Source organism: Meles meles, chromosome 18 (assembly GCF_922984935.1).
Source record: "Meles meles chromosome 18, mMelMel3.1 paternal haplotype, whole genome shotgun sequence".
Taxonomy (NCBI): Eukaryota; Metazoa; Chordata; class Mammalia; order Carnivora; family Mustelidae; genus Meles; species Meles meles.
Genome location: NC_060083.1, coordinates 38,625,843 through 38,649,024, shown reverse-complemented (window position 1 = coordinate 38,649,024; position 23,182 = coordinate 38,625,843). Strand labels below are relative to the sequence as shown.

The 23,182-nt window shown below is 54.5% G+C and overlaps 1 protein-coding gene across 1 annotated transcript; it reads left to right on the top strand.

Moving 5' to 3' along the window:
* The first annotated feature begins 3,732 nt into the window (after positions 1 to 3,732).
* Positions 3,733 to 23,182, top strand: LOC123929642 (MYCBP associated protein). Its single transcript, XM_045985544.1, has 19 exons — positions 3,733 to 3,863; positions 9,442 to 9,569; positions 10,392 to 10,551; positions 10,689 to 10,792; positions 11,534 to 11,717; positions 11,966 to 12,081; positions 12,816 to 12,966; positions 13,846 to 13,961; positions 14,043 to 14,158; positions 14,571 to 14,679; positions 16,345 to 16,534; positions 17,116 to 17,303; positions 18,246 to 18,392; positions 18,893 to 19,318; positions 19,701 to 19,822; positions 20,468 to 20,583; positions 20,983 to 21,119; positions 21,263 to 21,433; positions 23,067 to 23,182. The coding sequence occupies exons 1-19, from the start codon at positions 3,788 to 3,790 to the stop codon at positions 23,166 to 23,168; spliced, it is 2,859 nt and encodes a 952-aa protein (XP_045841500.1). The 5' UTR covers positions 3,733 to 3,787; the 3' UTR covers positions 23,169 to 23,182.

The window sequence follows — 23,182 nt, the reverse complement described above, 5'->3', positions numbered from 1 at the left end:
GAGCCTTCACATCATCCCTGAGACTGAAGTTAGTCCCTTCTGGGGAGAGAGTCCAGCTGGGGCCTTCTTCAGGGCACAGACGAATCTAAGATGGCCACCGAGTGCTGGCTGAGCCACGTTCTGGTGAGGAGGACGGGAGTGTGATTTGTCGTTTCAGAGGGCCAGTAGAGTGAGCCAGATGTGGAGAGTGAGCCAGGTGTGTCCGTGGAGGCGAGGTGGAAGCAGTGGCCTGACCTGGGGGAGACAGCCTGAGGTGAGGGCAGGCAGCAAGATGGGAGGGGCTGGAGAACAGGCTGCTCCAGCCTTGGGCCTTGGGAGGTTGGCTGTCCCTGGGAGGGGAAGGTGCATCCTGTGAAGGAAACACAGTTTCTATTTCGGGAGGCTATTTAGCCTCTGCAAAGAGTGGCTGAGACATGCCCGGCACCTGGCTGGGTGGAAATAAACTGAGACATAAGGCAGTAATTGAGGTTGTGGCCTCTGTTGACCCAGCCACCGCTTCTTCCCTGGGCTCCAGAAGGTTGCTGGAGGTGGGAGGCGGTGGGGTGGGGTGGGGTAGGGACACTGCTCCAGCTAAATGATCCTGGTCCCTGACCTGCCCTCCACCCCCAGAGTTTTCTCCTATTGGGGCCTCAGCTCCTGCTGTTGGGACACAAGGAGGGCCTGCTGCCTGACCTATTGCCTTCTTACCTTCAGTAGCCCACCTCCAATGAAATCTCCCCCAGGAAGGCTCCCCTGATACACATTCTGCCGTTCCCAGGTTGTGATTAATCACTACCCCCTGAGCACATATGTTAAAGTTGGAAATCCATTTTGAGATGACCCAGCTCTGTATCGTAGGCAGACTGACCTTAGCTCCCCCCAGAGATACAGGACTGAACTCGAGGGAGTCCCTGGAATTGAAGGCAAAATCATGCACAAAACCAAATGGTGGATAAACAGAATGTGGTAGAACCCCACTGGGGAATATTATACGGCTGTAGAAAGGACTAGAGCACCGACAGGTGCCATGACATGCATGAGGCTGGACACAAGCTGAGTGAAAGCAGGCGGACACAAGAGGCCCGACGGTATGTGATTCCACTTACAGGAAACATCCAGAGTACAGGCAAATCAGTAAAGAAAGGAGATCAGTGGTTGCCTGCAGCCCAGGTGAGATGGGAATGGGGAGTGACTGCTTGGCGGGTACAATGATGAAAAAGTTCCAGAACTAGATAGTCGTGATGGTTGTACAGCCTTGTGAGTGCACTAAACACCTCTGAATTACATTTATTAAAATGGTGAATGTTACATGTATTTTACCATAATAATTTTTAAAAAAATCTAAATGCACATATCAGGGGAGAAACTTCCTAGCTTTGCTTAGATTTTTCCAAAGCTTAAGCAGCTCTGATCTGGTCTGATACCTTCATGAAGCAGATGGTGAGACAGAAGCCCAGAAAATGGATGGGACCTGTCCAAGGTCACTCGGGGGATGGCAGCAGAGCCCAGCCAGGCTGTGTACTCGCCTAACCAAGCACCTCTCCCACCCCCTTCCTTCCATCGTCCTTTAGTCTTTGTAGAACCCTCCCTGAATGGCCTTCAGGCTTCTGTCTTACTCCCAACCTGCCTACTCTACTCACAAGCCATGCAATCTCCTGAAGCTAAAAGGCTTTCCAGAAGTTGGGCTCTTGGCTTGAGTTTCATGAGTGTTTGTCTTTAGCTCTAGAGTGGACTCTGAGCACCCAGAGGGCAAGAGAGAATGTTTCTTATTTTCCTCCATATGTCACAAAGCTCCAGGTTGCTTTCTTCGAGAAAGAACTCCCTGTTCACCTGCAAGGAGCAGAGTTAGCAGACAGCCTCTAATGAATGCTTTTTGCCCCAGAGGTCTACCACTCTGTGGGACATGCAACACAGTCTGAGGCTCTCCCAGCCCAGTCCCTCTTCCTCCCGCTTCATCTTTCCTAGGCCCTACCACACCCCGCTCCTCCAGGCAATAAACACCTTGCAGTCCTAACCCCATCTCAGTACCTGCTTCCTCATGAGCCCAGAAGACACAGTGATTAGCTTGGTATTATAAGTGCTCCATAAATGTTCATGGAGTGGACTGAACTGGGGACTCTCTGAGAGGGGGTTAGGGAGAGTGGAAGGAAGCTGGTGTTTGGGCCCCTGAGAGCAAAAGAGAGGCTGCCCAGGGAGGATATTTCAATCATAAGGAGTGACCATGTAGAAGGGGCATGAAGAGGCTGTGCCCCCTGGGACAGGCAGGGAGCCGGGAGAATAATCACCCCCACAGGCATCTTCCCTAGTTCCTCCCCTGTCTAGGGCAAACTACAGCCAAGCTCGGACATGGCCCAGAAGACAGGGCACAGGAGTCCTGGCCTTGGATTTGGGAGAACCAGGTTTAAATTGTACTTCTTGGTAGTCAGGTGACTTTATATCCTCCTCTTGTGTAGACCTCAGTTTTTTCATCTGTAAAATGGGTACAGAGTGTATCTCCCCCAGGCCCAGCATGATTTTGACAACTGACTGGGAAGATTCTACACCTCACAGAGGGCCCTATAGTGAGTAGTTTAAATGCATACTCAGTTAAACCTTACAGTGGCCGGTGGGAGAGGCCTTACGATCTTCACTTATAAGTGAGGAAAGTGTGGGTCAGGGACATCAAGTGGCTGGTCCAAGAACACAGAGCTAGCAAGTAGGCGGTCTGCCTCTAAAGCCCCTTTATTACTCCACACTGAGTGACTGCTATGTGCTAAACTTGGGTTGGGGTGGGGACAAGTGACAGGCCTGCCGTGATCTTACGGAGCTTACATTCTCACAACGAACTCAATCAACAACCGCCAACCCCCTCAACAAACAGGATAACTCGAGAACACGTTAGGGCTCTAGGAAAAAAATACACCGGGTGCAATTATGAAGTTGAGACCACAGAGGGGCTACTTTAAATTAGGGAGTCAGGTGCGCCTGGGTGGCTCAGTGGGTTAAAGCCTCCGCCTTCGGCTTGCGTCATGATCCCAGAGTCCTGGGATGGAGCCCCTACATGGAGCTCTCTGCTCAGCGGGGAGCCTGCTTCCCTTCCTCTCTCTCTACCTGCCTCTGATTACTTGTGAACACTGTCTGTCAAATAAATAAATAAAATCTTAAAAAAAAAAAAATTAGGGAGTCAAGGGACTTCACCTTCACTCCAAGGACTGAAACCAGCAGTGTGAGAAGGGCCCCAGTCGGGGTAAAAGCCTGAATTATTTGGGAGGTGATGGAGGGCCTGTAGCGAGCGCGGGGGGGTGTAGGACACAGGCGCCCGGAAAGGAGGCAGGGGCCACCGAGTCCCTGAAGCCCAGGAGAAGCCACGCAGGGGGTTGCAGCCTGGCATGAAAGGAACGACCCAGCGGCAGCCGCCTGGAGACGCAGAGGGAAAGCCAGAGCCTGGGCCGCCCCTACCCTGCCGTCCCGCCCTCCACCCCAGTTCTGGGGGCCTCGCCCCGCTCCTGCTGGCCGCTGACGTCACGGCGTTCTCCGGCGCCCCTGTGACGTCACGCCCCTAGCCGGGCGCTGTGCTCCGCATCCGCGCGCGGGAGGAGTGGCCCGCGGCGGGCGCGTGGGCGTGGCCGGATGAAAAAGATGGCTGCCAAGCAGTCTCCGCCCAAGTTGATCGGTGGGTGCGCGCCCCCGCGCGGGACGCTGGTTGCTATGGACGCGTCGGCGGCCGCTGGCGGGAGGGCGCGCGGGAGCGGGGTCGCTGGGGTGCCGCACAGCCTCGTTATCCCAGGTCCCCGTGGCGCAGGGCCGTGCTCAGAGCGCGGGCGACACCATGAAGTCTCTGAAGAAGGAGTCCCGCCTAAGAATACCTGCAAACAGATTCTTGGAGGCTGCAGAAGCCATTAAAGGTTGGCGCTGGCTGCCTTGGGAGCTCAGGAGAACCCGACAGGGGCTGGGGTTCTTGGATGGGATTCAAAACACGGGGCCTGGAGGACAGGGGTGACAGCAGGATGGAGGTAAAGATCACGGGGGAATAGGGTACGGAATAAGGCGTACCCCATACCTCAGGGATGATGTACAAGGCAGCGACCCGCGAAGGGAGGGGGTCCAGTGCCCTGGGCCTTGGGGATGGGGACATAGGAACAGTAACAGAGGCTTCAGGGGCCAACTGCTGGGGAGATGGCTTGGGGCAGGAAGGCAAAGGAGAGCTCTAAGTCTAACCTTATCTTAAGGTGGGACTCAGAAGGCAGGAGCTCTCCACTGGGTGGGGTGCAGAAGAGTCAGAAAGAGTTTCAGAAGGGCCAGGAACTGGAGTCCTTGGGAAAAGAAGTTCAGGAAAGAATGCAAGGAGCATGTGGAGGTGGTGAAACCAACACCTTGGGCAGATTCTTGAGGATGTTCACCGAAGAGACCTGCTGGAAAAACCCAGAAGAAATGCCTAACTCGGCCAGTTCTGTTTCCCACCATGTATAACCGTCCTTTCGGGATGGATGACACCTAGCCCAGTTGTTTAACCTGAAGCTCATTGCAGACATGACTACTTCCTGGCCGCCTCAGCTACCCTCTGGTTGCAGGTGGCAGGGTCCCGGGGTGTCTAACTGCACACCGACCCCCATGGACATGCTCCCGTTTGCAGCCCCCTCCCTGTTTCATTTACTGAGGGTCTGCTGTGTGTGGGCACCGTGCTGGGCAGCAGTGGTGTCAGTATCCACTGAGTGACCCTGGCCCACAAGAAACGCAGAGTCTAGTGACCTGTGGGAGGAGGAACCAGACAAATATGAGTGCTGCAATATTGGGATCCCTAAGTGGTTATGGGGGCTCAGAGTACCTGACCCAGGCCTTAGATGCTAGATTCTGAGGGCAAGTTTTTCTGAAGAAGGTGGCATCTGTGGCTGGCCTCTTTCCTCCCCTCCCCCCACAAAAGGCAGTTTGCTTCTCCAGGTTTAGGGAGCCCGCAGCGGCGTGAGCTAAAGCATGGAACTAGGACACTGGTAGCCAGGGCAGAGGTGGTGGGTGTGGAGGAGAGGGAGGGAGCCAGACAGGGCTGCACAGGGAGGCAGGGGCCAGACCAAGCAAGGGCTTCACTTGCTAAGTCAGAGAGTCTGGACGTGCTCTTGCAGGCGCTGGGGAGACCCAAAGCCAGCCTCAGAGCAGTGGTGAAAAGCTCAGTGGGAGGAGAGGGGCAGGTCTGCCCTGGGACCCCTGGGAGGCCTGCTTAGCCAGTATGGCTGGCTTCAATCCCTCTTTATAGTATAAAAGTCCAATTTAGGCTGAGTTGATATTCTGTTTCATGATATAACTTAAGATTTAGAGAGAGACAACACGAGCGGGTGGGGGAGGGGCATAGGGAGAGAAGCAGACCCCCCACTAAGCAAGGACCCTCTGACGAGATGGGGCTTGATCCCAGAACCCCAAGATCATGACCTGAGCCAAAGGCTGACACGTAACTGGCTGAGCCACCCAGGCACCCCTCATGAACTAATTCTTAATAGTGGACAGAGATAGAAAAAGAGCTGGGACCTTTTCCCAAGGGCAGTCAAGGTCTTTCTTAGCTACTGCCTCCTGCACACCCAGTTTCTGGATCTTATCAGATTTGAACTTTCTGCTGTAAACAAATCAAGGAACGATTTATCACTACATAGTTATTTTTAAGAACGGGAAATGTAATTTGTTAAATAGCCATTTGAGTTGAGAACATGCACCAGGGTGAGGAGGGGGAAAAACCTGTTTAGTTTAGCATGCAAGATACCTTTTTTTCCCCCTGAATGTCTCAGGGGACATCAGTAATATAGTAGGACAATACTTTTATTCCCCCCACCCCCGATATAATACAGTTAATCCACAAATATAATCTTATGCTGTATTGCTGTAATTATAAGCAAAAAGGCAAGCAAATATTGTGGCTATAAATCTGTTTAGGGATGCGAGCCCTTTTGCCTTCCAAGTTTGTCCCTGCTTTTGTTAGGAAACTGGGAAGGTTCCCAGCGGTCCCAGATGCCCCTCCCTGATCAAGTAAAGCTCAGCCCTGGTAGGGACAGCATCTCCCTTGGTTCCCCCAGTGCAATCTGGGGGAAGTTCTCTAAGACCTTGATCAACACGGAAAAAGGATAACATCTAGATAACACAAGAAACAGAAAACTCAAGGCCAGGTTTCTTCTCCAAGGCTCCCTCCGCTTTCCTCTATTCCTACACCACCTGAGCACCTTGCTTCCAGCTGCCTGACCTACCTCTGGCCAAAATGTCCCCCAACTGCCCCGTGCAAGAGGGCTGGTCTTTGACCCCCTCACGGCTGCCAGGATCAAGGGAGAAATGCCACCTATGGGGCTCACCAGAAGCCCCACTCAGCTTGACTTTCCAGACCAAAGAACAGGAAATAGCTGAGCCTCCGTAGGTTTAGTAGTGAGACACACCCTGACCTGCCGAGCCCCCTCCCCCAGGTCTTGAAATGACCCCCACATAATAGTCCTTCCTCCCTGCTCTCCCCCACTTGCATCTCCATACTACCTCGCTCCCCCGCCCAGCCCCCAGTCCACCTGGCTTACCCTCATTGGATGAATCACTCCTGAAATGCTGCTTTTACCAAGGCACTCTCCTGGACCAAACCTCCTTCCTGACAGTGAGAAGACAAATGCTTCAGCCTTACTTTACCAAGCTGACATACCCTGATTTTTCTGTCATCCTTAATGGCACCCCCACCTCCCCCAACAAGCCGTCCGTGTCACCATGCCCCCACATATGCCATGCTCAGCCCTGCCTCCCCCTTTGCTCTGTGACCTCACCTGGAACAGCTCTGTTTGCTGCTCTGCCTGTCCCAAGGTTTCTGGTCCTTTGGGACCTAACTCAGCCTCTGACCCCTGCACCTGCTCTTCTGAACCTTTCTTTACAGCCTAACCTGTAGGATCCACATCCATTTGTTCCTTCTTTGATGTGTAACCAAACACCTGGTCTTTGCCACTAACTCAGGGCCTTATGTGATGCTGGTGTGTGTTAATGTCTGTTGCTGTTTTCAGCTCCTGAAGGGAAGGAGCCCTATCTTCACCTTTTATACCACCTTCTCTGCAGTTCATAGCACAGAGAAATTGCTTGGTAAATATTCTGTAGGGTGAGTTGAAGTTTAAAATGTATATATCATTTTTCCGAAGACTTCCTTAACTAGAACACACTGCTCCCTGACTGTATGTTATACCAGAGCTTTGAACTGCATCCAAGATAACCTCAGAAAAACCTCAGAGCAGAGTTTCACGATTTTGGAAACCTTTAGCAATGTTGAAGGTTTATAAATTTACACATGGTGATTAGACACCCACCAGTGACAAGCACACATCTGGAGATGTGTAATCCCTTGGGAAGCTGTAGACCCAGCCGAGGTGACAGACGGAGGAAGCAAATGTCCTGGAAAACATAAATAATTCCAAAATAGTTATTTATGTGAAGTCTATTTATTTATTTACTTAAGCCCTATGCCCAGTGTGGGGCTCGAACTCATGACCCCCGAGGTGGAGAATCACACGTTCCTCCAACTGAGCCAGCCAGGCGCCCCCAGGTTCCAAAATGTATATTAAAGCCGACCTGCAACTGCTCCCCGTTGTTTCTTGGATGACCACCAACACAGGCGACTGGGGAAAAGGGAGAGAGGAAGTAGAAATTCAAGCCTAAGGGTGCACCTCCCCGTGGGGCAGCAGATGGGACCAGAACATGGGGTTAAGCCCATCCGCCCTGTTTGCGTGTGTGTGCGCGCGCGCGCGCGCATGCCAAGCCCTGCGGTTTCACTGACAGATACTCCTGGGTGTCTGCTGGCCCCGTCACCAAGGAGAGGACTCTGACCGATAGGCCCCATTTAGAGTTACGCTGTTGGGATGATTCTGGCTTGGGTGTTTTGGCCACCATGTGGCCACTTCCTACAAAACATTTGATTTGGGTCATCAAAACCCCCACTTTGATGTTTGAGTGATAATGGCCCCTTGAACATTAGAGCACTCTGAGTAGCAGTGGACAAAACCAAGTTTTGGTTTAAAGTCCCTGAAGGCTGAACTTGGGCTTTCTTTTGCGTATTCTGTGTCAGGCCTTACCTAAGAACATTCTAAACCAGGGGACAGCAGCCAGAAGGCAGGCAGGGAGGGCGTCCTGGCTGGGGAGTGACTTGCTCTGTCCAGAGTTCTCAGTGCTGCGCTCCCGCCAGCCTGTGCAAGAGGCTCAGATCTCTCCACTTTCCTCCAGTCCCATGAGCTGCTTTTATCAAGCCCTTCATTCCCCCCTAGACTCCTAAATACTCCTAAAGACTCCCCCCCATTCCATCTTGCACCCCTTATCCATTCCTTGCCATGTTATGACCCTCGGGGTAAAGACTAAAGTCCTTTACACAGCTCACAAAGCTCTGAGCCATGTGGCACCTACTTCCCTCCCCAGGCACAGCTTCCTACCCCCACCTCGCTGCTCTCCAGCTATTTAAAAAATGTGCTTGGAGTTCCAGATGCCCACTCTCTTCTGTTGCCTCTAGGCCTCTTCGTGCTCTTCCCTTTGGAATGCCTATTCCCCAGTGCCTTTCCCGTGTCTAAGTTCCATCATCTTCGGCTCACAGTGTAAACATCACCTCCTCAGGAAGCCCCCCCGACCTCTCCACACACGGGGCTGGGGTACCCCCCAGGACACCCCCATAGTGACCCTAGTTCAGGGAACCTGTTTGACAGTCTTGTTTGGGCTTGTGCTCTTGGAGGCCCGAGACTCTGCCTTATATCCCCAGAACCTAGCACAATGCCTAGCGAGATGCTTAAACAGTATTTATTAAATGAAAGAATGTGAAATAAATGCTCGGGGTGAAGGTTCTGGTTCACCCAGAGCATCCGCATTTTTAGCCAGTGTCCTAAGAAACCTGACGTCTTCACCTAGGACAATGCGTCAATGCCGCTAATGCGGAGAGCCGAGAAAGCATCTAGTCCCGTTGTCCCAAACTCCTATGCTTCAGAACCACCGAGGGAGTTTTTACAAAATACAGTTCCCTTGGCCCTGGCCCCAGGAAGTAGTCAGGAAGCTCTATTAGTAAAACTCTTCAGAAGACCCTCAGGCAGACATTTGACAAATATTTGGAAAACATTGATTTAGTCGGGCTTTCTCTTTTTACAAAAAGGAAAACAGAGACCAGGAGAGGCTAGGTGATACACCCAAGGTTGTATAGCTTATAAATGGCACAGCCTGGAACGGACTATCTTTCGATCGCAACTCCAGCTCCAAAAGTTCCAGTCACTGTAGCAGGCCAAGGGGGACAGGTAGGGGGACCTTCGAGAGAGAACTCCAGGCCACCTTGGTAGCCTCTGTCTAGTTGTTGAACTCTGCCTTCTACCATGAACTCTAATGTAGATAGATATTAGCTTTTATATATTAGAATATATATTACATATCTCTATTAGAATATACTATATATATATATATATATATATATATATATATATATATATATTTCAGCAGTGGTACCATTCTGCTTCTCTTTAGAAAAGAAGAGGACAAAGGTAGCTGAACAGCCCACACCCCCCATTCAGGAAGAACCTGAGCCTGTTAGCAATGTCCTACAAGGGGATGACATTCTTGCCTTAGCCATTAAGAAGGAAGATCTGAAGAAGGTAAGGATGAAGTCCAGGATCCCTTATTGCAGGAGCATTTCTGGGTCAGTCTGCATGGTCAGGAACGTCAACTGTGCCCACTGTCTCTCCACCACCTCCCCACCCAGAGGGAGTGTCTAATTCCATGGAAAAATCGAACATGGATTCTTTGCACTTTTGCATCTAAAGGAATTTTTTTTTAAGATTTTATTTATTTGTTTGACAGAGAAAGACACACAGAGAGAGGGAACACAGGCAGGGGGACTAGGAGAGGGAGAAGCAGGCTTCCTGCGGAGCAAGGAGCCCGAAGTGAGGCTCGATCCCAGGACTCCGGATCATGGCCTGAGCTGAAGGCAGACGCTTAATGACTGAGCTACCCAGGCACCCCCATCTGAAGGAATTTACTATGCGGTTTATTTTCACATTGCTGAGAGTCCTAGAGAACCATAGGGAAATAGCATGTTCGGGTGTCCTGCTTCCCACAGAGGCAAGTGCCCGTCATCCCCATTTCATAGAAGGGAAAATGAGTCTGAGGAGTACATTGCAGGTGTGGATACAGCTGCTGAACCCCAACCCCATGCTTTACCCGGAAGAGTCGGCCACTTCTCGCCTGCACTGTCTGGAGGGTTTAAATGTTACCCCCGGACATCACTGAGACTTTAGTGTGTGGCATAGACATTTCCTCGACAGAGCATACAGACAGAGCTGGAACAACAGATTTGTCAGCCTTCAGGAATTCCACCAAAAATTAGGACCGAGGAGATGGGTGGCATTTTTCTTCCTCCTGATCTCAAGTGGAATTCTCCTGTTTTGTTTTATTTTGGTTGTTTTTTTTTTTTTAAGCAACACATTCCTCGCTTCATTGAGACACAAGACCGACCTGCTGTTACCCAGAAATTTATTATTCGGAAACTCAAGCCCAAGGATCCGAAGAGGAAGGTCTGCCACTTAGTGGCACATCCTGCCACCCCAGATGCAGCCACGAAGCCCCTGGACTACTCCGGTATGGCCCAGGCTTGACCCTGGCGGCCTTGGCCTCTGAGTTCATGGGCCCAGCCTTGGGAGGAAGCTGGGTCACCAGCAGAAAGTAACTGCCTTGAAACATTGACATGAGCTAGTCCCTCCCTGCCATCCCCCCAGGCCCAGGCGACAGCTTCCGTGGCTGTGACCAGATCCTGCCTCACCACATCCTGGGGAGTCTCCAGGACTTTAAGAGAATTGCCATTGCTCGAGGGAACACCCAGGTTGGTTTGTGCAGCGCTGTGGGGAGGGGAGCAGTCACTGGAGCCATTCCGGAGGTACCCACCTGGCGGAACCAAGCACTACTGGGGGACTGGGGTAGACAGTTCCCTCCTGGGACCTGGAATCTGAAGAGCTCGTGACCCTCCCCCCGAAAGAGTGAAGCCCCCTTAGACTGGCTTCAGCTGAAGTCAGCAATTCACCGTAAGGATACAGAGGTGCCTCAAGGAACCCCAAAGCCAGAGCATGCCGGGCTCCAGTTAGAACCCAGAGAGGCATCGGGGCTCGGGGCTCCTGTTCCTCCGCACACCACCGGCTTCATTAGCCCTTCGCCAAAGCCTGACCTGCTCGCCTCTTTGGTGCACACGGTGTAGGAGGGCAGCTTCTCGTAGCTCCTGTGACTGCGCGTCAGTCTGTCTGTCTGTCTGACCTGAGCTTTGCTGGCTTTCTGCTCCTTTGCTTCCTTGGCTCCAGGCAAAACGCCTCTGCCGGGTCAGGTGCTAAGAGGCCTGGGGTCATATAAAAATGGCTCTGTTGCCCTGCCGGTGAAGGTGTCAGTTAGCATCAGTTGTGAGGGGACAGAGAGACTGAGAGTTGCTATGTCAGGGTCCAGAAGAGGAGGGACTCTGAGCAGATGGGGTGGACGGCGGGGGGTGAGGCCTGGAGAAGTCTCTGCTCAGCGCCCCCACCCCCACCCCCACAACACCTACTTCTTACCCTCCGCACGCTCTCCCTGTACTTTTCAGCTGGCTGAGCTGATCCCCACCCCGCCGGCTCTGGTGACCCTCATGTCGGCGAAAGAAGAGCCAAAGGAGAAAGCCCCCAGAGAAAAGAAGGCACATCCCTGGGCCCCACCTCTTCAGCACAACTTTCTCAGAAACTGGCAGCGCCACATCGCCTTGCGGAAGAAGCAGCAGGAAGCCCTCAGCGGTGAGCACAGTGGACGGGGTTCCCGCCGGGCCTCGGCCACCACTCAGGCTCCCCTGCTGCGTTTTCCTGTGGCTCCACTTGGCCGAAGCCTGGATGCAGGCCGGTCATGTAGTGCCCTCCACCCCCAAGTGCTTCTTGCTCTTTAGTGGGTCCCGAAATCAGCCCAGCGGTGGGGCTGACCAGGCGCAGGGCTAGGCTCCTGGTCTGACCTGAGGGAGGGGCTGCATTCTTGGCTCTCACCTTTCTAGAACACCTGAAGAAGCCAGTGAGTGAGCTGCTGATGCACACTGGGGAGACCTACAGACGGATCCAGGAGGAACGGGAGCTCATTGACCGAATACTTCCAACACAGCATGATGGGAAGGTAAGGACAGAGCTCCCAGGTGCTCTGTAAGGAAGGGGGTTCTCGATCCAAGGATGGCTGCCTCAGGTTGCATAGTTAGGAACAAGAAAATTGGGGCACCTGGGTGGCTCAGTCATTAAGCATCTGACTTCAGCTCAGCTCATGATCTCAGGGTCCTGGGATTGAGCCCTGCATCGGGCTCCCTGCATGGCAGGAAGCCTGCTTCTCCCTCTCCCACTCCCCCTGCTTATGTTCCCTCTCTCGCGGTGTCTCTCTCTGCCAAATAAATAAATAAAATCTTTAAAAAAAAAAAAAGGATAAGAAAATATGCTCACTGCAAGGCATTTTGAAGCCCTTAAGGCCTTTACTGTTACCAGGCTTTCAGGGGCCTGACTAGCTAGGTTACTCACCCTGTGGTGGTCCGAGGTAGTCAGTTTGAGGGGAAAGATATCATGGTATTGGGATATTAGAATAGTCTTACTGTTCTCCTAAAAGCCGAGGCTCCAGCTTTCAGGGGACCCAGGGCACCGTCATGTGCCGTGGTTTTTCAGTACAGTGCCTCTATGGGCCTGTGCCGTCCGTCTGGGGCTACAGAAGCATACAGTGGGTGCTTCTATCCTGCTCTCAGCAGCAGGGAATCCCCCCTAGGGAGAGCATCGAGGTCTGTGGCACTCTCGTCCCGCTGGGCCCCCCGCCTCCCCCGGCCTCTCTCCAAAGTGCCCAGGTGCTATGACTCGCCTGCCCTTCCTCGCCAGACCTGTGAGGAGACCAGTGGGTTCTGGAGTCGCTTGGAATACTTGGGAGATGAGTTGACGGGTCTGGTGATGACAAAGACAAAAGCTCAGCGTGGCCTCCTGGAACCGATCACTCACGTCAGGAAGCCGCAGTGCATCCAGGCAGAGATGGGTGAGGAGCGGGCTGGAGACGCGACGGCAGCTTATGGCTGGCCTAGGAGGGGGAACAGCATGGCTCCGGATGAGAATGGCCTGGGATGGAGGCCCATAACCCCTGAAGGACCAGCCCCCCTGCAGTAAGACAGTGCTGGAAGGGGGAGGGGGGCAAGTGGGAGCAGGAGCTGTGGGGCTGCTCTGTCCACGTGGCCACCATGGCTCATGGTCATCAAGCCCCTGGAACGTGGCTAGCGTGGACTCAGGTGTGCTGTAAGTGTGAACCGCACACTGGGTTTCAAAGGTTAGTACTAAAAAATATGCCTTATTAATCATTTTATATGGATTACATGTAGAAATGATACTATTCTTGATCTGTTGGGTTAAACTCTATTAATGAAGTGAATTTCACCTGTTTCTTTTCGCCTTTTCCAATGTGGCATCTCGGAAATTTTCCATGACATCAGTGGCTTGCTTTTGTGGTTTGCATGCTAGTTCTCTGTTGGGTTTGGCCCCAGCTGTGTTGGGGTTTCTTAAGCTCTCTGGTCCTCAGTTTCCCCACCTGTAAAGTACTGTGGGAGTGTTCAGTGGGACAGGATGTGCACTAGGGGGTTTTGGCTGGCTGTTAAACACTCAGTCAGATGTAGCTGCTGTTGTGATTATAATCCAAAGGTTTGCAGGGTTCCGAGGTGGTCACGCAGGAGTCCTGCACAGGGCTGCTGAGGCGGTAGGGATGGGGCGGGAGGACCGGAGTCGAGCTGCACAGGGAAGCCATACTTTCCCCTTCCCCAGAAGCTGGGGAAGTGCTGGGGTGGGTGCTCGCGGCGCCCCTGAGAGTGGGTAAGGAAGAGGCCCCCGCAGCCCACTGTGCTGAGGGCCTCCGGCCCCGCCGCTCTAGGATTGCCGGCCTGGAAGGAGGCTGGGTACCGCTACACCTGGGATCGGAGTCTGTTTCTGATCTACCGACGCACAGAGCTGCGGAAGCTCATGGCAGAGCTGGATTTCAGCCAGCAGGTACGCCTCTGGGCAGTCCCAAGCCCCTCGTGATGTGCCTGTCTTCGGTCAGCTAATCTTCCCTCTTTCGGTCTCTCTGAGGACATTGATGGCCTGGAGGTGGTGGGCCAAGGGCAGCCGTTCACGACTGTGAAGGTGGAAGACTTCACGGCATTTGAGAGGAACCAGGAAAGCTCCTCTGAAGACATGGTGCCCTTGTGAGTCGGCCCCGGGGCCCCAGGGAGAGGGGTCAGGGAGAGTGGCTTCCCCCGGCACCCGCAGTATAAAGGGCAGACTCCCCACTCCGAAATCCAGGTGCCTCCATCCCCGCCTCTCTCTGGGCCACTCCCAACACCTGCACCAGCTTTTTCTGTGACCATCTGCTCCCTCCCAGCAACCAGCCCCCAAGGGGGATTTCCCTGCCCTTCCTTTGCTGGTAAATGCTGTGCGCGAAGAGTCTCTGTGTGTCCCAGCAGCACCGGCCTGTAGGAATAGAGCGGGACGAGGCTGAGAGCTGAGAGTACTCGATCAGAGGGCAGAGCCCGGCACCTGTCCAGGCCATTTCCCTGGGCGCCATGGGGCAAGACTGGGGTAGCCTCGGGGGAAGTAAGTCCTTGGTCTTTCTTACAGAGACTTGGCCAGTTACCCTGATGTGGTCCCCATGCCTATTCTTGGCCCTTCTCTGCTGTTTTGTGGGAAGCCAGCTTGCTGGATCAGAGGCAGTAACCCCCAGGACAAGGTAAAACGGACTCTACCCTCGTCCACCTGCTGGAAGGGCCTCCCTCGGGTGCAGTCCCAGGGTGATTGTGGCAGTCACAAGCAGCCTGGTCAGTCACCTCTTTGCATTTATCTGGTCATACATTTAGCATGTCTGAGAATGGTAACAGCGTGCTAACTTGCACCAGAATAAAATCACAAGGCTGAAAAGAGACTGTCACAAGCCACCCAGTTTGTACCCAGCCCCCAAGCACGTAAATAAGTGAAACTTCTCAAACAGGTATGGCTTTGGGGCACCTGGGTGGCTCAGATGGTTAAGTGTCTGCCTTCAGCTCAGGTCATGATATCCAGGTCCTGGGATCGAGCCCCACAACAGGCTCCCAGCTCAGTGGGGAGTCTGCTTCTCCCTCTGCCTCTCCCTCTGTCCATCTTGTGCTCGCTCTCTCTCTCTCAAATGAATAAATAAAAACTTTTTTTAAAAAACCAAACAGGTATGGCTTCAAGAAGGTTCTAAAATATTCTTCAGGGGCACCTGAGTGGCTCATTTGGTTAAGTATCCAACTCTTGTTTTCAGCTCAGGTCATGATCTCAGGGTTGTGAGATTGAGCCCCATATCGGCTTCCATGCTGGGTGTGAAACCTACTTAAGATTCTGTCTCTCCTGGGTGCCTGGGTGGCTCAGTCAATTAAGCGTCTGCCTTGGGCTCAGGTCATGATCCCGGGGTTCTGGGATTGAGTCCCCCATTGGGCTCACTGCTCAGCGGGGAGTCTGCTTCTCCTTCTTCCTCTGTTCTTCCCCCCTGCTCATGCCCTCTGTCTCTCTCTCTCTCAAATAAATAAAGTCTTTTTTTTTTTTAAGATTTTATTTATTTGAGAGAGAGAGAGAGAGAGACAGCGAGAAGAGGGAACACAGGCAGGAGGAGTGGGAGAAGAAGAAGCAGGCTTCCCACTGAGCGGGGAGCCTGACATGGGCTCTATCCCAGAACCCTGGGATCATGGCCTGAGCTCAAGGCAGATGCTTTTTTTTAAGATTTTATTTTATTTATTTGCCAGAGAGAGAGATCACAAGTAGGCAGAGAGGCAGGCAGAGAGAGAGGAGGAAGCAGGCTCCCTGCGGAGCAGAGAGCCCGATGCGGGGCTTGATCCCAGGACCCTGAGATCATGACCTGAGCCGAAGGCAGCGGCTTAATCCACTGAGCCACCCAGGCGCCCTCAAGGCAGATGCTTAACCAACTGAGCCACCCAGGTGCCCCTAAATAAAGTCTTAAAAAAAACAGAAAACAGAAAACTAAAAAGGGATTCTCTCTCTCCTTCTTCCTCTGCCCTCCCCCCACCACCTCAGCCCACCCCCCACCAGCCCACCCCCCCACCTCTGCTTACAGGCATGCCCAGCTCTCTCTTGCTTTCTCTCCTAAAAAAAAAAAAAAAAAAGACTTCAGATCTAAGGAGCAGAACTGCTCATCAGATACACAGTCTGTTTTCTCTTCCCTTCTTGCTGTGGATGGCAGCCCCAGAGGCAACCGCTATTGGAGGACAATGCTAGCACTCAGAGCACCCAGGCCCTGGAGGACTGGGACACGGGACTTTCAGTGCCAAACCCAGAAAAGTCGCTTTCAAACCAGGCTGAATTGGTCACCGGAGGCCAGAGCCTTCCTGAGAGTCATTTCTCTTACCTCCTCCTTCCCTAGAAGCATGTTGGAATTGCCGTCCGCTTGACCTTTGAAACTCTAGAAGGAGAGAAGACATTTTCCGAGCTGACCGTGGTCAATAATGGCACAGTGGCCATTTGGTATGACTGGCGGCGGCGGTCCCAGCCTGACTCTTTCCAAGGCCTGAAGAGAAACAGGACGCAGCGGTTTTACTTTAACAATCGAGAAGGTACCTGGCTGCCTCGCTCCCTGCCTCCTGTCCTCCATCTAAGAAGCCACGGTTGGGCTAATGCTCCTGCAAGGTTGAGCCGCTGTCCCCTGCCTATTCCCTCCCATTTCTTCTGTGAATTATGTCCTCTCCCAGCTGTTCATGTCTGTAGGGGGGATGGTCGAACTCTTGAGAACACAGAGCAGTGAGTCACCAGGGAGCAAAAATTTTCTAGGGGTTCAGTTACCTGATTGCTCGGGCCTGAGGCTAGGGCCATCTCCCCCACCATCCCTGTTTGCCTGGGACCTCCCAGTTTTCACACAGAAAGTCCAAAGTCCCACATCCCAGGAGAACCCTCATTTCTGGGCAAACCAGGATGGTCTGTCACCCTGCCTGGGGCTCAGTTAACTGTATATACATAGGCATAGGGTTCAGTTAAGTGTATATGCATAGGCTTAGGGCTCAGTTAACTGTATATGCATAGGCTCAGGGCTCAGTTAACTATATACGCATAGGCTTAGGGCTCAATTAACTGTATACATGCAGGCTTGGGGCCCAGCTAGCTCCTCTGTGGTGAAAACCTCTGTCTCCCTCCCTCTCAGGTGTGATTCTGCCTGGAGAAACGAAAACCTTTACCTTCTTCTTCAAGTCTTTGTATTCTGGGATCTACAGGGAATATTGGGAGTTTGGAACCCACCCCACACTACTAGGAGGGGCTACCCTGCAGGTCAATCTCTATGCAGTCTCCCTGACCCAGGACATTTTTAGGGAAGAAAGGAAGTTACTAAAGGTAAGAGACCCAGGACCTTGGCCCCATGGACACCAAAGAGGTTCCCCTGGACTTTTTGGTGCTGCCTTTGAATCCCCTTTCTCCCAGTCCCAGAGGTGAATGTTTCACAGACAGGGAGCTGGTTTTGCTCAACACACACTCGCCAGGGCTTTGTGATGTAAAAGGCAGGTGGGCACGGAGAGGAGGAACAGCTTTCTGCCCCACCCTGCCTGGAGGCCCCAGAACTGCTAGAAATACATTTGTTCACATTGTCTGACGCTGTCTATCCCCTGGGGTCAGATTTAACTGGCAAACCGTTAAAACTAGAGAGAACCTCCTAACTCTTGGGGCTGACCCCCAGAGAGAGCGTGGGGTGGGCACTGGGCCCCACATCCTCTCCAGAGCTGGCCATCTGGGACAGTGCTTCCAGGCGCTCTGTAGAAAGCAGCCTGGTTCCTACAGTGGCCACTGGATACGAGCCGACTCCGGTAGCTGGGGCTCAGCCCACCGGGAGCACAGGTGAGATGGACAGGTGCCACGTCTGCTTTATTTGCTGACAGTAGGCCCCACCTCTCACAGGAGCTGCCCCTCTACTGTTCCTGTGGCACCCAGTAGGGTGGTCAAGCCACGTTCCCAACAGGGCCCAAACCATGTGGCCCCGCCCCTTGCCCTTCTTCCTAACCTGGGGAAAATGCTGACTCGGTGACCTCTGGCCCCATGAGGGAGCGACATCTCCTGGACTGCTTCCCCCCTACATCCTGTCAGATATCTGGAGATATCCAGGGATTTTGAGTCTGGGAACAGGAGCGTGTGTGTGTGAGAGAGACAGACAGACAGACAGATGGTGGCAGGAGCTCAACCCCTAGGAAGGCACAAAGTCCTAAGGGCTCTGGCTCCCCGCAAGGAGGCAACATGGGTTTCGAAAGGCTGAGCTGCCATCTTGTCTCCCCTTCCTGCCCCCAGCACAAGCTGGCTGCCCATGAAGCAGTCACCATCGTGGAGAGCGTGCTGCAGGAGCTGCTGAGTGGGATCCTGACCCCGGAGCGCGCACAGTCCCCTGTGGATGCCTATCTCACGGAGGAGGACTTGTTCCACCATAGGAATCCTCGGGTACAGGCCCAGTACTGGCCCCTGTGCCCTCACACCCCCCCTCCCCACCCCGGACCTGTTCTGAGCGTCTGCCATGAATAACTCACTTTCTCCTCACAGCAGCTTGCGCGGGGGGGATGGGGGGGTGGTGGGGGTGGTGGTGGGGGAATCTATTTAGATCCTCGCTTTACAATGAGGAAACTGAGGCCCAGGGCGGTATTAAGTCATTTGTCCAAGATTACTTAGCAGGTTAGTGGATGCTTGGCCAGAATAGAGCTTCCCAGACTCCTTCATTCAAACCCCATCTTGCTTGGAAATGCAAATACGAGAAAAGCTCTAAGTCGGAGATACTCAGTTGAAAAGGGAAGTGAGGAGCTTCTCTGGCCACAGAGGCTCCTGCAGGCTTCTTCCCTGTAGTCTCCATCCGTACTCTAGGCGGGGAGGAAGGGGGAGGCTCCCCAGGACTCTGGGGACCCCTCCCCCCACCTCCCCATCACGTGGCTTCACTTCCTTCACTGCAGCTGCATTACCAGCACCAAGTGGTGCGAAGCCTGCACAGCCTGTGGCGCCAGTACTGGGTCGTGGCCCCCAAGGCCGAGGAGACCCAGCCCGGTGAGGAGGAGCACCTCAGCCCCAGGGCCCAGCCGGCCGTGCCCCCGCCAGCCGCCTTGGAGAAGCTCCCCCTGAACAGGGAGCCTGCGGCACACTTGAAGGGCCCAGTCTCCGAATCCCAGCCGTCTCGGCAGGAGAATGAGGCCCGGAGGGACTCCCGGGATGCTTTCGGCTCCCAGAAGCCTGGAGCCAGGGCCCGGGCTGCTCAACGGAAGAGCATTATGGAGGAGATACTGGTCGGGGAGAGCCCGGGCCTGAGGAACACAAAGAGCCCCTGCCAGCCGGATGGCTTTCCCCCGCCTGAGTGGAACCTCTGCCTGGAGGATTTCAGAAAGGTGCTTGCCTGACTCTGCAGGGATGGATGGGGTTGCGGTCCCGGGCTGGGTGCCAGGGCACGGAGGGAGGACCCCAGCAGGCCCCCAGGCCCCCACGGGCAAAGAGACCCTTCTGAGGGCCCAGGGGAGGCAGTCTCTTGGGTCATCTCTTTTGGTCTCGGGTGCCTAGGCCACCGTGGTGCAGTGAGGGGGTGGTCCCCCTCTGACCCAAACACACCTTGGAGAAGAAGTTTCATGTACATAGTCCCAGGGGAGTCCCCTCTCCACGGCTGCACCTGCTCCTGGCCATCTGTCCTCACAGCACCAGCCCTGTCACTAGAGGACGCAGGGACCCTGGTGTCTCGTGTAGGACAGTTGCCCATGGTACCTATGACCCTGCCAGGCAGTGATGGCACTCCCAGAGGAGACCCAGAAGGAAGACGGCCTCATCAGGCTCAACAAAGCAGTCCTGGAGCTGTGCCAGGAACAGAGGCCTCTGCAGTCTGACTTCCTGCACCAGGTGTGGTAAGTGTCCCCCCCGACCCAGCCGGCCCTGCCTCCCCACTGTGGCCTCTAGCCCCATCTAGCCTGTGGTTCTGGGCACGCCCCTCGAGCCCAGGTGCAGAAAGGTGCTGCAGATGCTCCCCCGCTCTGCCACCTGCCACAGCAGCCCCCCAGCCGCCTGCCCCCTCCGGAGCAGTTACAGAGAGCAAGTGCCTAGTCTCTCCCCCATGCTCTCGCCCAGTTCCCTCTCAGTGAGCAGAGGAATGGGCCAAGGAGGAACCAGAGGGCAGCGAGGAGAGGGGCACAGCAAGGGCACAGAAAGCCTCGCTTCTCCTCTGGAACTTGCTTGGCTATGGATGGGTGCCTTCGGCGGGGACCCTCCGGAAATCTCACGCAAGTTCCCCCGCTCCCGTCGGGCTGGGCCCAAGCATAGCCAGGGTCTCAAGCTAGAGCCTAGACTGACCTAACTGTCTCCTGGGCCACTCTTCCCTGGCTGCCGCCTGAAGGAAGCCGGATCCCTACCTGAGCGCTGGCACAGGTGCTGGCGAGGCTGCCAGCCCCTCCACGGCAGCCCCCAGCCCCCCGTCTCAGAAGGGAAGGACCCACGCCTCTGCACGTTCAAGGGCACATGGGTGATGGCTTGGTCCAGCATGCCTTGCTCTCTAGTTTGCAGCTGTGGCGGGATGTGATCGATGGCCTGGTGAGCCATTCCCTGTGGCTGAGGGCTCTGCTGGGCCTGCCTGAGAAGGAGACCATCTATTTGGACATCCCAGAAGAGCAAGGTCAGACTGCAGCCATGCACTGCGTAGCCTCGCCCCCTTGCACGCCCATCTCGTGGGATCTCCGTCAGGTTAATCCTTGGAGTTGGCCCCATTAAACCCTCCTGTCCACTGCCAGGATTTGGGACCCAGAAGTGACCTGAGTGACCAGCTTTGTCCAGTCCCCTGGTTTTACAGGTGGAGTTCCAGAGAGGTCGAATGACTTGCCCGTGCCATAGATGGAGCGGTGGGGGAGCTGGGACTGGAACCAGGCCTCCCACCCCCGCCGCGCAGCTCACGCACCTGGACTGGGGGCTCTGCTCCTCCCTGGGGGCACAAGGGCTGAGGATCCTTGACTTTTCCAACCCTGCCTGTGGGGTCTGTGAGGCCAGGTCACACTGTCTTCCAATCACCCTCCTTTAGATCGAAAGTCTCCTGGCCCAGAAGGGAAAATGACTACCACGAAATTTGGGAAGGAGGACCGTAAAGGCGCAGCCCAGGAGAAGAAGCAGCTGGGAATCAAAGAGGACAGAAAAGCAGCCAAGTTGCCAGGGAAAGAGGCAGGCCAGGACACAGGGTGGGCCCCCGGTGTGGCTGGAGCGGTCAGAGGAGCTGCGGCAGGCAGGCACTCAGTCTAGCATGATGCCCTGGGCCTCCCCTGGGGACTCCTGAAGGCCGTGTGTGTCTCTGTCTCTCCAAGCAGGACCGTGCAAACAGCAGGAAGCACAAGGCGAAGGATGACAAGAAACTGATGAAATCGTCAAGTCGGGACAGGCTTTCCTTGGAAGACGCTACCCCTGACAGCACGACCCCCTCCCAGGAACCTATAGATCCCCTGGTCCTGGAGAAATACACCAAGAGGCTGCACACGGAGGTGAGGGCCAGAGCCCTGCGCCCAGACCTCCCCTCGCTCACACCCACTCTGCGGACCTCCCTCCCCTCCCTCATCCATCCCACTTATTCCACGAACGGTCAGCCCTAGTGTGTCCTGCTGGAAGGACAGAGCAGAGCTGCCCTCGTGAAGGGCATCCCAGTGTGCAAGACAGGCCTCGTGCATAAGCGACACGCCCCGTGTGTTAGGTGGCAAGCATTCTGGAAGAGCGAGAGATAACCCAGGCCCGGGCTGAGGCGGTAGGGAAGCTCCCTGGGTGCGGGTGGGGGAGCTTCACTGAAAAGGTGACATCGAGCAGACTCCAAGGGAGCTGTGGGGTGGCCCTATGGCCATCAAAGAAGAGCACCCTGGGCAGGGGGGGGCAGCTAACCCAGGGGAGGGAGTGGGCCGGGAGGACAGAGGGCAGAGCCACCAAGAGGGAGCAAGTCACAGGCCAGGTGGGGCTCTGTAGGTCACCGTGTGGACTTGGGGTTTTTCTGAGTGAGATGAAGAGTCCACAGAGGTTTGACTGGAGGAGTGACACAGTCTGACTTGGAAGACCAGAGGGATGGACCAGAAGCCCCTCCCTATCTGCGGCTCCCACTTCCTGTCTGTGTGAGGTGCCTCTTGGCAGAGGAGGCCCTGCAGGGAGCAGCACACAGACTGACTTTCCAGCAAGTGTAAGGGTTGTGACATGCTGGAGAGCCTTCATGCTGGTTTTTTTTTTCAATATTTTATTTATTTATTTGATAGAAATCAAAAGTACGCAGAGCGGCAGGCAAAGAGAGAGAGGGGCAAGCAGGCTCCCCACTGAGCAGAGAGCCTGATGCGGGGCTCGATCCCAGAACCCTGGGATCAGGACCTGAGCCGAAGGCAGAGACTTTAACCCGCTGAGCCACCCAGGCGCCCCAATACTAGTTTATTCTTAAGCCACAAATCCTTAGAAGTTCACTCGAGTATGTGTTCCATTCTTTGTTACTGTTTCGGAGGAGAGGTCCACAAAGCCACACTCGATTGTCACCGTGTCTGATGGCGGCGCTTTGCCTGCCTCCGGTGTGGACAACTAGATAGTTGGGACTGTGTCACATACACAGGGGTAACGCTCTGGATCACATCTGAGCAGAAGTCCCATTTGCTGCTGGTGACATCACGGCGACGTCTGAAGGTTGATGGGGTTTAGATAGGAGTCTGAGGGCTCTCTGCAATGAAGAATCCGCCTGCCCAGGCTCATGTGCTCTAGCCCCACGGGAGGGCACCGTCCTGGAGACATTTCAGTCTGAGGGTCTGTGATCTTACCAGAAGGAAAGCTGGCCTCTGGGTGGCCGAGGTGGAGCTGGCCCCCACCAGGGGGGTAAATGGGTACCGCTCCCTGGAATTACCCCTTTCAACACTCCAGGCTCTTGTGTCCCCATATGTCTCAAGGGCCTGGTGCAGATTACTTCCCCAGATGGTTTGAAAAATAAAAATTATCTGCCAAAACAAAAGTTCTGTAGAAACTCTGCGGTGTGGTTTTACCCCTTTTGCGGCTCGATGTCCTGGTATAGACCCCTCTGCCCACATCATGTGCTGGGTGCTGGCTTGTGGGGTGCCTTCCACAAAGCGAACCTCTGCCTGTGATTTCACCCCGTTCTTCCAGGTCTACGGGCTGCTGGACACCCTAGTGACTGACCTGATGGTCCTGGCTGACGAGCTCAGACCCGTAAAGGATGTCGAGGAGACTTTGCGTCTTTGCACCTGACTCATGTGGCCCAG

Excerpts from the sequence above, each read along its gene's own strand:
- LOC123929642 (XM_045985544.1), top strand. The coding sequence starts at position 3,788 with ATGAAGTCTCTGAAGAAGGAGTCCCGCCTAAGAATACCTGCAAACAGA. Across the intron at positions 19,319-19,700 it reads GCCTGGAGGATTTCAGAAAG|GCAGTGATGGCACTCCCAGA; the intron begins GTGCTTGCCTGA and ends TGACCCTGCCAG. Across the intron at positions 19,823-20,467 it reads GACTTCCTGCACCAGGTGTG|TTTGCAGCTGTGGCGGGATG; the intron begins GTAAGTGTCCCC and ends CTTGCTCTCTAG.